The sequence below is a fragment of the Anser anser genome (genome assembly GCF_964211835.1).
Source record: "Anser anser genome assembly, chromosome: 1".
In the NCBI taxonomy this organism is placed as follows: Eukaryota; Metazoa; Chordata; class Aves; order Anseriformes; family Anatidae; genus Anser; species Anser anser.
Window position 1 is genome coordinate 13,519,819 of NC_139720.1, and position 12,783 is coordinate 13,532,601.

The 12,783-nt window shown below is 41.8% G+C and overlaps 1 protein-coding gene across 1 annotated transcript in view; it reads right to left on the minus strand.

The window, feature by feature from the left end:
• SLC26A5 (solute carrier family 26 member 5) overlaps positions 1-12,783 on the minus strand; it is a 34,559-nt gene that overhangs the window by 11,411 nt on the left and 10,365 nt on the right. Inside the window, exons 3-9 of the mRNA XM_083821366.1 lie at positions 9,646-9,859; positions 7,653-7,792; positions 3,849-3,959; positions 3,130-3,311; positions 2,434-2,598; positions 1,331-1,483; positions 22-104 (exon numbers count right to left, since the gene is read on the minus strand). Of these exons, the coding sequence (XP_083677492.1) occupies positions 22-104; positions 1,331-1,483; positions 2,434-2,598; positions 3,130-3,311; positions 3,849-3,959; positions 7,653-7,792; positions 9,646-9,800 (989 nt within the window). The 5' untranslated portion in view covers positions 9,801-9,859. The remainder of the gene's footprint in view (positions 1-21; positions 105-1,330; positions 1,484-2,433; positions 2,599-3,129; positions 3,312-3,848; positions 3,960-7,652; positions 7,793-9,645; positions 9,860-12,783) is intronic.

Genomic DNA, 12,783 nt, shown 5'->3' on the forward strand with positions numbered 1-12,783 from the left:
GGATAAGAATATCACCCCTACCCTTGAGGAATATTCCCTACAACATCCACTCCATATGATTCAGTCAGATTCATTCCAGCTGAAACTCCTGTGCCAATAATAACCTAAAAAAACATAAACACATCATCATCTAGCAAAACATCCGAAGGACTAATAACAGTTAGCTTATTATAAATACACATAAGGGACTGCATTTATTTGTCAATCAGTTTTCCAAGAGCTAGGGAGTACAGAAGCAGATAGAAAGGAGGAAGTTCCACAGTTTTCCCTCCATCACCCTCAACTCACTGGTTTTATTTTTTTTTTCTGAAACAGTTAATGTGCATGCTATGATATGAACTGAATCACTCAGGTTCCCTTTGCTTGAGCCAGCCCAGCATGCATTGGGAAACAGACACAGAAAAGCATGTACTAAGAAATTCAATGCAAGGACGAGTCAAGGGGGTCTGCACTGCCATATTTTCATGTGTGCAGCATGCACGTTATCTACAAAAATAACCGGTGCAGCAGCAATGAAAGCTGCAGGTGTGAGATTGCTTTGCTATTGTCTTTCTATCAAATAACACTCTAGTACAACATCTCTGTCACCTCTCAACAGCATCCCCCTTCTTTGTTCCTTCTGTCAAGACTGCATTCATGCCTTCAGCTACTCCCTTCCTTGGCTGTGATTTTGTGCAGGTTGTTTGAGAGCTCTGGTTACCTGAGAACTCATTTTTAAATCCAGCCACTTTTAAAGGTGAAAGATTACGTGAGGTGTGGGCTATTAAGATAGTCTGATACCTGACTGCAGCATTGATTTTGTTTTGAATGACTACACTGAAATACATGGGTAAAGCTGTTTCAGAAACAGAGAATGGAAGGTCAAGTCCCAAGACCCACTGGTTCCTGCTTTTCTTTCTACCACGGCATTTTAAAAAGCAAGCAAGCCCTACAGAACCTCTGTACCCAGCATCCATAAGCATCTCCTTCAGGAGGGGATTCTGAGCTCTTGTACTCCGTGCCACTCAGAGGCATGTCTTGCAGAGACTCATTCAGGTGCCAAATCCAGGGTAGAGCAGGTTTTACAGCAAATCTCCACCTTCCCATTACCATAGGAGACTGTGGCTGTTTAACTGGGTTTTCAATTCCTCTTCGGGACTTCATGCCTAAAACTTGGGCACGTCAGTGCCTAACCTCACGAGCACTAAAACATTCAAGTGGATCAAGCCTCAAACAAATCATGTTCAACAGGTTACCCTAAAGCCCAATAAGACCTGATAGAAAATGAAATCAGTTCTACAGCTTTAGAATAATTAAATAATTTAGCTAAAGAACTTCACAACCGACTTACCACAATTATCTCCATAGGAATAGGAACTGGGAGCTTTTTCTTATAGCGGAGATTGATTTCCTTGCCAATCAACAACAGAACAATGCACGTTAATCCAACAATCAGTGCAGCAACATTGGTCGTTGTTATTTTTGAAAACACAGCAACTAGGCTCTGTAACACAATAGAAGTATCATAATTACTCCATGAAGATCATACTTGTTTTATTAGAAAATGTGCCACAAAAGAAAAAATTATACACTGCTGTTTTTATTCTACATCTATAACCACAGCTAATCACTGCCTCACCAAAACCCCCATTGTTCCAATAAAGTACAGAAGTTCAGAGTATCTCAATGAGGGAGATATACTTGCAATCATTTATAATATCAGTCTTCCTCAAATGGGGTAAAAATTTGAAGAAAAAGCTCTATCATGGGGGAAAAAGTCTAAACTAAACCACATCTCATGCTCAGCATTTTCACACATATTTCATACTGGCAGCTACCTGAAAGCAATAAATACCAACCTTTTCTAATACCTTCAAATATTCGTTGGCAAGTCACATCTATTTAGAGCTGCATAAACCATTCTAAAGCAATAAAGCTGCTGATACAATCATTGAGGTTACCCTATTAAAATGATGAAATAACAATGACCTTGCAACACTGCTGAACTGGCCATTATTACAAATATCTTTCAGCTGAAAAACATTATTAGAAAGGGCATTAGGAAAGGAAGCTTCCTGGAACACACAAGTTGCTAGAGGGTGATTCCTCTACCCATTACTCCTTCTTCCACTGCATTTTAAGAAATGAAATAAAAGACCTCTGGAGAGGTCTCTGAAAAAAAAAGAATGAAGAAAAATGTCTCTGAAAAAAGACAGATGGAAAATTACAGCAACTATCAGAATATTATCAAGGTCCTGGCAGTACGTCTTGAAGGTATACTTTCCCTCCTATTTGTTTGGTAATTAGTGTTTCTGTTTTCTGGATTAGTGAACTAACACCATATTAAGAAATACTCATTAGTGCCAAAATACTTTTTTTTTCCAGTAGGAAAAGGCTTAAATAATAGTTCATGACAATGTGGAATTGGCATATTTAGTACAGGTAGCTACTTACATACACAACTGAGAGGGGTCCACTGTATCGGCTAGTCTTGACTCCGAGGAGATACTTTAACTGAGAAGTGAAGACATGAACTGCGGCAGCAGTTGTAAATCCTCGCACTAGAGGCTCTGTTAAATAGATGGCTACAAACCCAAATCGAAGGAGACCTAAACATAACTAATGAAGAAGAGAAATAGTAACAGTGTGAGTCTTACTGTAGCCTGAACATCATTGCTACATAGCAGACAGACTACGGGATACCTCTTCTTACCCGAGTGCCCACCCAGATCAGGCAGACCTGAACCTGGCCCCTTCCAAAGCTACAGGTCAGTAAGCAGCCATCAATGCACCAAACCTTCCACGCCACTGGCAGGTGCCACGTGGAATACATGTAGACGTGTATTTGGATGCATTTAGGGACATATCAGAGAACACCAGGTAGAGTTTTTCTGACAGGACAGAAAAAAATGAAAGGGGAGGTCCTGTTTTTCACTCTCAAGCCATGATGCCCTGACACAGACTTGCCTCCAATGTATCCCCCCACAAACCACTCCTGCTACGTGGCTGCCAAGAAGCAGCCTGCATTCTGCATAGCACGCTGCTAAAGCGTCAGTTGAAAGGGGACCCACTAGGACCCAGTGCCCCTTGCAGCTTCAAGGCTGGCAGCAGCAGCTGAACATGCCCTTAGAGCAAACTGCAAGCACGTACCTGGATAATTCCTGAAAGAAGTGCAAGAGTCACAGCCACCTGCACCCGCTTGAAATCCCTGTCGCTGTAATATTCGGAGGCATACGTAGTGTTCGTTGAGTTATAGCCCACAGAAATTACCTCATCAGGCACTTGTCTAACGGCAACCCCGCCAACCATCATACTGATCACAGCAAAAGTGCCTGGAATCAGAGGGAGAAGAAAACAATTGGTTAGAATCCTGGCACTTTTTAGGAACGCTCCTAGGCTTCCTAACAAAGACCTGCATAGATCTGCGGAACTAAATAATAATAGTTTTTTACATAAATATTGTAGTTTTCAGTCACAATGTCTTCTCCAGTAATCAGCACCATTAAAGCTACTTAGACGTTGAACACAGACCTCTAAAGTAAGTAAATACCATCTTTTTTTAATTTCAGTTTCTGTTATGCAAATTAGACTCGTGGCCACACAGAGAGTTGACTACAGAGAGGAAATTATAGTTCAGGAGTTCACAGTGCACATTTCTAGATCTAATCTGAAAAAAATGCTCTTCTTTCTTAAGTAGGATGGATAAATTAACAGCTAAACCCACAAATGTGTCAAGCATTAACAATGCATCTCTTATTCACTTAAATGTGACTTTATGGAAAACAGCCACACTTTCTATTTATCCACCTTTATTTTTTACAGTCTTATTAGACGTGCACACAGAATTTCAATTCTCTATATAGACATACCTATTGATATGTGCTTGGAGGTCCCAAAAAAAGTATACAGAAAGACAGGATAAAATGAAGAATAAAGGCCGAACACTGGGGGAACAGCTGCCAGCAAAGCGTAGGCTAAACCTAGAAAACAGATACAAATATGTACGTTAGGCAAACAACAGAAAAAAAAAAACATTTGAAGTGTAAGTATTTAAGCCTTCTAAAATTGAATGAATCTAATATGAACATTGGTGATACATCACAGATTTGGAAGGTAAGGCTTGCAGGAAATATTCGTAAATATGTATAATAACGTAGGGCAGCGCCCAGAAATCTGAGTGGTTTAATTCAGGAAACCACAAGTCTAAAATCATAGGTGTTGCAGATGTGTGTGGGCGTGTTTGTGTGTGCATGTGCACAGTTGTGCACTCACTGTTTTGCCTTTGTAGCTGGAAGCACTTCATAATGGCCAACAAACGCTTTTGATTGCTTTTGTTCTGATCTGTCGAAAAAATTATAAACTAGCCCCCGCTGCCCCAAACCTGAAAAACCATAACCAGCAGAACGTTTGGTTTTTCTCCTCCTTTTTAATCAGACATAACCTTCATGGCAACCTATGACTGATTAAACGCTTCCTCTTTCTCCCCTCATCCCTAAAAGTTTGCAGTTCCACAAAACATGCTCTAAAGTGTAAAACAAGCAGGGAAGCATTGCTTGTGCTCTGTAAGGACACTGAGCTTACGCAGCCTGGGATTTCTCCCAGTGTATTCAGTAAATTAAGTCCTTTTTGTTGTTTAGACATGCCAAGTCCCATGCAATGGAAGTGTGATCCACACCATTCCCATTTGTTGGTGGAGCTGGCAAGCACGGGGATGAAGCTGTGGGAGAAGAGCACTGAGGAACACCTCCCCCAGTGCTCTCCCTCAGTGGGACTGAATGGGTGCTTGCCATGGGACTGGGCTCACAGGTAAACCACGTGCATCCCATGATACGGGGTGTAACTGTCCTGAGCAGCTGCAGCCCGTGGAGGAGCCCCCGGTGGAGCAGGTGGATGTGGCCTGGAGGAGGCTGCGGCCCATGGAGAGCCCCCGCAGGAGCAGGCCCCGTGCCGGAGCTGCAGCCCGTGGAGAGGAGCCCACGCAGGAGCAGGGGGTCTGGGGGGAGCTGCCGCCCGTGGGGGACCCGTGCTGGAGCAGTTTGCTCCTGGGGGATGGACCCCGTGGTACGGAGCCATGTGGCAGCAGTTCTTGAAGAGCTGCTGACTGTGGGCAGCCTCCACAGGATCAGGTTGGGAAGGACGGCATCCCGTGGGAGGGACCCCACGTGGAGCAGGGGCGGAGTGACCAAGGAGTGGTGGAGATGAAGTGCTACAGACTGACCACAACCCCCATTCCTTGATCCCCTGCGCCACTTGGGGGGAAGAGGTGGATGAGGGTGGAGGGGGAGAAAATGTTTTTAGTGTGTTTTCTTTGTTTCTCACTTTTCTAGCTTGCCAGTAATAGGCAATACATTTCTCTAAACTCCCTACGCTGAGTCTGGTTTTGCTCATGACAATATTGTTAAGTGATCTCCCCGTCCTTATCTCAACCTTTGAGCCCTTTTTATTGTATTTTCTTCCCCTTTCCCTTTGAGGAGGGGGAGCAAGAGAGCAGCTGTGGTGGAGCTCAGCTGGGTAAAACCACCACATTCACACCCAAAGGAGAGCCAGTGATACTCTAAAATGCTTCTCCCTGTTAATTTATTTTTAAATTGAGAGACAAAGCATTAGGTTTATCCTGAAAGCACAAGCTCGGAAATGATCTTCTGCGTCATCCAAGTACTCTTGTGCTGTGTAATGGCTCATGGGGTCTTGGTCCTGTCTTAAACAACGTTTGAGACCTAACCTAACCAAGAATTCCTATTCCTAACAGGACTGAACTGGCGACGGTGTTATTCTCTTCCAGCAATGTGCTTTTGATCAAGCACTTCTGAAGCTCATCCCACACACATCCTTTGTCCCACGGGCTATCTCATGCCAAGAGCACCAGCGGAACACCCCGTACCATAACATCCTGGCCTTTAATATTGTGATGAACTTACTAGGAAAAGTGACTAGAACTGAAAGCTAGTGGTGTCAGTCCAGGAGGGTGGGTCAATGGGAAGTTCCTGATTTGAGTACCCTTTTAGTCCCTTTCCTTTTCATTTGTACTGGCATTTTTTAAAAGCTGTCAGTGCCAAGGAAATGAAGAGATATTGACATGACAGGAGCTCACCGCTCAAACACCCTGGTAATTGTAGTTCCTTCTGGAATGATTCCCAGTCTTCTTTGACCTCATGCTTGCTATAATTACATCCATTCCAGAAAAATAAAAGTTCAACTTAAGTCTTTTCAGAAAGGAAAAGATTAGAAGCAGTTCAAGGGTATGTCTGCAATCACCGGAGGGAAGAATAATGTTTAGTTTAAAACAAAGTCACAAAATTAAGTATAAAGTTCACTCCTGACCACTTTTAGTGCCCTTATCTAGTCATCACGTAAACTGTGTCTTGGTATACAACTGGTGATGTTTGTGCCCAGTGCACAACAGATTTATCTAACAGTTAACCACATAACTTACCAGTTTAAGATAAGTTAAATTGATGTTAATGTTTGTGTAAGAAAAAACATCCTTAATTATAAAAGAATTATAAATCTGGGAAGCTGCAGAAATAAAAAGGTCAATTGCACTGTTAGAATACTCCATTCCTTTAATGGGTCACCCCCTATCAAAATCTAGGTTTCTCAGATTTACAGATTCATTCTTCAGGCCTGATTCAGCCTAAAAAGCAATGAATGAGGTGGAAATATGAAATAAGCCAAAACACAAGTAAACTTATGTATGTGTAATTACCCTCAGCATGAGGATCCCACTGGGACTGGGCTCTGTACAAAACCAAGGATTGTTTCCAATCCAAGACCTCCCAGGGAAATCTACTGGGACTGTAGCAGTTGTCATGAAGCTGCCATTCCCAGAGAAATGATGGCACCCCATAACAGCACTGCAATAAAAATACTGTCACTTTTCAACGCCATAGCAGTTCTGAAATTGCTGACAGTAAAGTGTCAGGCTAAATAAAAGGCTTCACACCAGTCACCAAGAACTGAACAGAGCAGTGAAAACAGGTTCTCTCTTCATCTTCTATAAACTCTGCTGTTGCTTCAGAGCCTGGCTCCTCTGGGTATAAAGCTTCCAACTAAATTCATAGAAATTCCACAGGTTTGCATTGTTGTTACACAAGCTACTCTTGATATATTTCCACCATGCAAATCATTGCCCACCACTATGTTACAGCTTAAACTGGTGGCTTCTATCCTTAAAATAAAAAGAGAGATCAGTCCCTAGTTTCTTGAGCATTCTTCTGACTGATTTCAGTTTGGTTCCTCTGCAACGGCTGCTCCCCTGAGGATCATCCTGCTGGAACTACTGTTGCAATACTAGGTCTGTTATGTCTATTAGATACTGCTACCCTCTGCAGGGAATTTGCAACAATTTTCACAATGAGATCAGAAGATAATTAGGAGCACTAAGCAAATGTTTAAACATGCATTTAAACTGAAAAGTTGTTCTGTCATCAAGAACTGTGGGTATTGATCAGAAAGGTAAGCTTCTTTCAGAGAGTTCACTGCATAATGCTGACTTTAAATTTGAGGGAATGCTCATTATGGGCTAGTCTGCAGGATGCTGTACTGACCTCCACAAACACATCTGAAAGGCCCGTATTATTTTCATGAACACGTGTTCAGGAAGCCAACCACTACCATAAAAGTATATACAGAAAATCAAAGAAGAGGATGAATAAATGCAGAGAGATACCCACCTTGAGGAAGCTGCATAACTCCAGTGCTTATACCTGAGATAATGTCTCCTAATAAGTATTCCTTCACTGGGTAACGGGGAAGCCATTTTAAAATTGGTAAGAAACTGTAAAGATGAGACTTGGCTTTCTTAGAGGAACAACTGAAAAGACAAAGCAGGAAGAAAAAGTTAGGCATTAGCAGGTCAAAAAAATGTATTTCATCCCTACGCAGGACAACAGCTCCGTGAAACGCAGACTCAGATCCCTGATTACAGAGACTTCTGCACAAAGCTTAAGCACAAACAACTGTGACTCCAATTAAGTCAGTCCTTTATCACGTTGGCTGCTGCTCACAAACCTTATGGCTCTGGAGAAGAGAATCACAGTCTTGTGAGGCTGAAGTTCAGAGGGAAGTGAAACTTCAAGTCCGTGAGCAACCGGACAGTCACCCAGTACTTGTGGCTGAGATGATTTCTCTAGTAACAATCCCAAGGATAACTTCCTTTCAGATAGCGTTTTCCCCTCATACATCTCAAAATACTTTACTGTGTTTCTTCCTATTTTTATTTACTGCCTCCGTGCTTTATGCTTTTTTATTATAACTTCTGACATTTTTACACCTTTTTTTACTACTGTTTTATTAATGCTTTTTTACTGTCATGTACTGACAGGCTAATTTTAAAGCTATTTGAGAACTAACCCTCCTTTACCCTGGAAGAAAAGGCACTGAAGTCAGCAACACTGATCCCTGTGTCTTTTAGCAGAGTTATTAACCTTTTGAAACCCTGACTCATGACAAATGAACAGGGCCAAGAAATGTATATCTCTATTCAGCACTGCCATGCATCATACGTTGATTTCACTGTGGTAAGAAAGTTTAACCTTGGGCAAAAATATAACACGGGGGGTATATAAATGCTTCTCTGAGTAGGGGAACTGCAAGAGAACCACAGAGATTCGTTAATATTTCCAAATACTCATGGAACTAAATGGCATAGTGAAGAAGCTTACTGCTACCAGTGAGAGAGGAACTAGAGTCACACACACTTCATGTTTCAACAGACTGAACTGCAGGAAGTCACAGCTCAGGAGGATTTTGTTCCATATATTTTAATTTGGGACAGACACGTTCTTTTGAGGTGGAATTAGGTGCCATGACCATTAGAATGGTCATTCCATTTATCAAAACAAATCTCTAAACGTCAAATCATGGGAACAGGAATATTCAACAGACAAACAGGCGGAAATCATTTGTTGTCTTGCAGAACAAGGGTCTGGCAAACAACTGTGTTAACTCTGCAAATGAAGCACCGATGAGTATAAAGCTAAGGAAAACTTAACTAGAAGAAGTTTCTCTCCATTCTCCCCTGGCACCACGGAGCAAGTTTCACGGTTAAAGACATTTTATGTTTAACCAGATGATACTTAGGTTCCACAACAGTTAGTTAAAAGCTACAGAGTACCTCTATTAAGTCCTTATTAAGCTAATAATAAGGACTTCTACACAGCTCTCACACACTTCCATTCTTCTTCTGTGAAACGCTCATGTGAAGCACAGGTTTCATAGAATCATAGAATCAGAGAATGGCCAGGGTTGAAAAGGACCTTAAAGATCATCTAGTTTCAACCCCCCTGCTCTGGGCAGGGTTGCCAACCACTAGAGCAGGATTAATTTGGCCATAAGTATTTCCATGTAAAAAGAAGGACAGATATTTTCCTGGGTCTTATGAATTTACACGTCACATGATTTGACTAATACTTCACATCCCTATGCGGCATATTTTCCTTTTCACTTTAATGAAGGCAATTCAACTAATTTACCCAACCGTTTTTAATATAGTTACATATCGCCATATAAAAACACATACATAACTTCATCATGGTCTCGCTGAAAATCAAAGCAGGGTTTTTATCTTTTAGGTTTCTTTGAAGGAATTACCAGCTATGTGCATGGATAAATTAAGAACCAGAACGGCTCTAACCAATACAACAAACAGAAGACGCAAAACCCTACCGACAAGAGTGTGCAATCTTCTGCCTTAAAGTCTGAGGTGTTCTCTCCCGCCTGCGCAGCTGCCCTTGCAAGATCTCTTGGTTATATATCGGTCTCTCCACACAGTACTTCTGCGTTTGCTCAAGGCATGCTTCGTGTTCTTGAGTGTGTTCCATAGCTGATCTCACTGAGCAGGAGCCAAGGAAGAAGAGCTCTGCAGTCTCCGCAGAAAAACCTGGGGGTAGACAAAAAGAGTTTGGTTGCCGTATGTCAATTTTTGAACCTCTGATTTGACATTTCCTTTCAGAGTGTACTTTGACAAGCCAGGTACCAGATCCGTGAACGATGTCTAAAAGCACAGATTAGATGGTCTGTAACGGTAAGTAAATAAATTACTCTCATGATCTTTACTATATGCAAGCCATTATGTTTGTGCTTCTCTTAGGTAAAGAAAGCTTTTGCATTAATTACTTTGTAAATAATTGCAGAAACACAAAAATGGAAGGTTATATTCGTGCTTATCTGCTCTTTCCCTCCTCAGTTTCTAAAGGAAACCTCAGTATCGAACGGAGATTGCTTTATTGCTGAGTTACTTCCTGCTTACTCACAAACTGCCACATCCATCTCCAAAAGGCAGAACTCCAACTTTACCAATAAGAAAACCACTTCTTTTTTTCCAGGTAACCAGATGCTTCCTGCTGCATCTATTCACCTGCCTTCTCTTCCCTGTTTCAGAGGCTTCTTTTTCAAACAAGTGTCTCAAGGATGTACAATTGCCTACTTTAAAGAACTATTTCAATGCTTGTGCCACTTACCATTGTTCTCCGTCTCGCACCCGCTAAACTGGGAGTCAGGAGACGTACATCATTTTAAAACTAGCCAGAAAGCACATAAGCATCTATTGGTCTGTCTGACTCATTGCCAAAAACACCCTCACATGTCCAGGAGATGCTCTGTTAGTTTGCCCTGTGGTGGCTACTTCTATAAATGTAGGGCAAGAAACATAACTGAATCATAATTATACAAAATCTGAACTCTGAGTTATAATTCAGAGCTCTCCAGGACCCTTCTTCTCTCCAGGGCCATATTTCTGATCATTTGTTGCCCCATATAGAAGCAAAATGACAGGACCGCTATATCATTAAGTGGAAGTGGCCAGCACTACCTTTGATGGCAGAAAGTGAGTGCGCAGGACTACAGTGAAGCTTACCAAAAAGAGAATTTTCCAAATTGGCTCTAAAAGTAAAGGACAGATTTCAGTTAAATCCCTGCAACCCAGAAGCCGAGAAGGGAAGGCAGTGATCGCTGTGGGTGATGCGATGTATTACAACACTGTAAGATTCAGTTTCTACAGCACACCTCACTCTTTTCTGGGGGTTTTGTAGTTCTGGGTAGAGAGAAACTGTAGAGAACTCATCTGTGCACTAAGACACCACTCTCCTTTCCTACTTACTTCATCTCCTCTCTTAATTCTTGCTGGGAAGAGTCTGACTCAGACTGACACAGGCTTTTTTTCAGGGGAAAAGCAGGAAGTAAATGTACTCTGAGATGTTTTTGCCACTCTGGGAATTAATTAATAAGGAGAAAATACATGCATTTTAATCCGAATCTTGCCACAATTACTCTAATCTGGATAAAGATGTTACTTACAGCTTGATCTCTTGAAATAATGGGAAACGGCCAAAATTCTTTGGGCTCAAGTCCAGCGAGGCACTTAAGCGCGTGTTTGCCTTGAACCAAGAGTTAACTTGGAGGTGCTTAGTTTTTTACTATACATCAATACTTTCCCAGAAGGGGGTTACCACACAGAAATTAAACAAGTTACCACCTAAACACTCGGACGGAGCTAACCATGATTGGTCCAACGCTCTGATTCAGCAAATACAGGCTGCCCGGCAGCAAAATACCAATACTGCTCCCTAAGCCTTCAGTCTGACAAAGGTGCTGGAATTTTCCACCCAGGGCTCACTGTTCTCTAACTTCTAGAAGAGAGCCTAGCGTCTCTTCAGTTCTCGTTAATTTGTAAGCAAGATTTTCCATAGACAGTCACAAAAGGATATTTTTACTGACATTTTAACTTTTCTTTATATCACATTCAAGATTTACTTCAGATATTATAGATGAAATAAGCTATCTAAAACAGTAGCACATCAAAGACGTTATCAGAGCTTGTTAGCTTTGCACTAATGAAATGAATTTTAAGCTTCTTTTCCATCTTTCCATAGTTTCAAGTTATTAAGAAGCCTGCATGACATTTTGTGAATTTTCTTGTGTTATTGTTTAGCAAATTGTAGCTCTTAATATTACATTTTTCCCCTTATCTGCAGATTTTGACCTGGTCGACATTAGAACACAATCAACCTGCCTGCAACTCCCCTCTGACTAGCCCTGCCTCTTTTTTTTTCCCCCTCTCACCCCCCTATTATCATATTTATCTCATTTCATAGTGCAAGCAATACCTTCCATACTAGGATATATGTTTGGCTGCTAAAATCTGAAGCACTTTCTTTCTGCATCAAAGCCTACCTACCCACAAATACCACTTCCTACTTCACGTCTTGCTCTGTTCTAGACAGGAAGATACACATGAATCCTAATGTAACTGAAATATTAACCACTCTAATGCTTGCTGGAAGGGCAACCCAGCAGACCACAGGCATTCCAGAAGCTTTCTGGGATGCAGGATGTAGCTGGATGTAGCTTCCTGACACAGGTGATGGAGAAGCTGACAAGGGGGTGTGCTCTGCTGGACCTGATACTTACGAACAAGGAAGAATTGGTCAGGAACATGAAGCTCAGGGGAAGCCTCGGCTGCAGTCACCAGGAGATGGAGGAGTTCAGAATTCTGAGAGAAACCAGACATACAGTCCTAGACCTCTGCACACCCACGGAGAGAAAAAGAGTCCTGGAGGGCTGGCAAATTTTCAAGGACCACTTCCTCCAAACTCAAGAATTGCCCATCTCAATGAACAAGAATTCAAGCAAGAGTGGAACGAAGGCCTGTGTAGATGAATGAGGAGCTCCTGACAAAATTTGTAGGTGAAAAGTTAAGCATATGAAATGTGGCAACACGAACAGATGACCCAGGAAGAATATAGAGACACTGTTCAAGCTTTCAGGGAAAGCCAAATTCCACCTGGAGTTCAATCTGGCAGACAT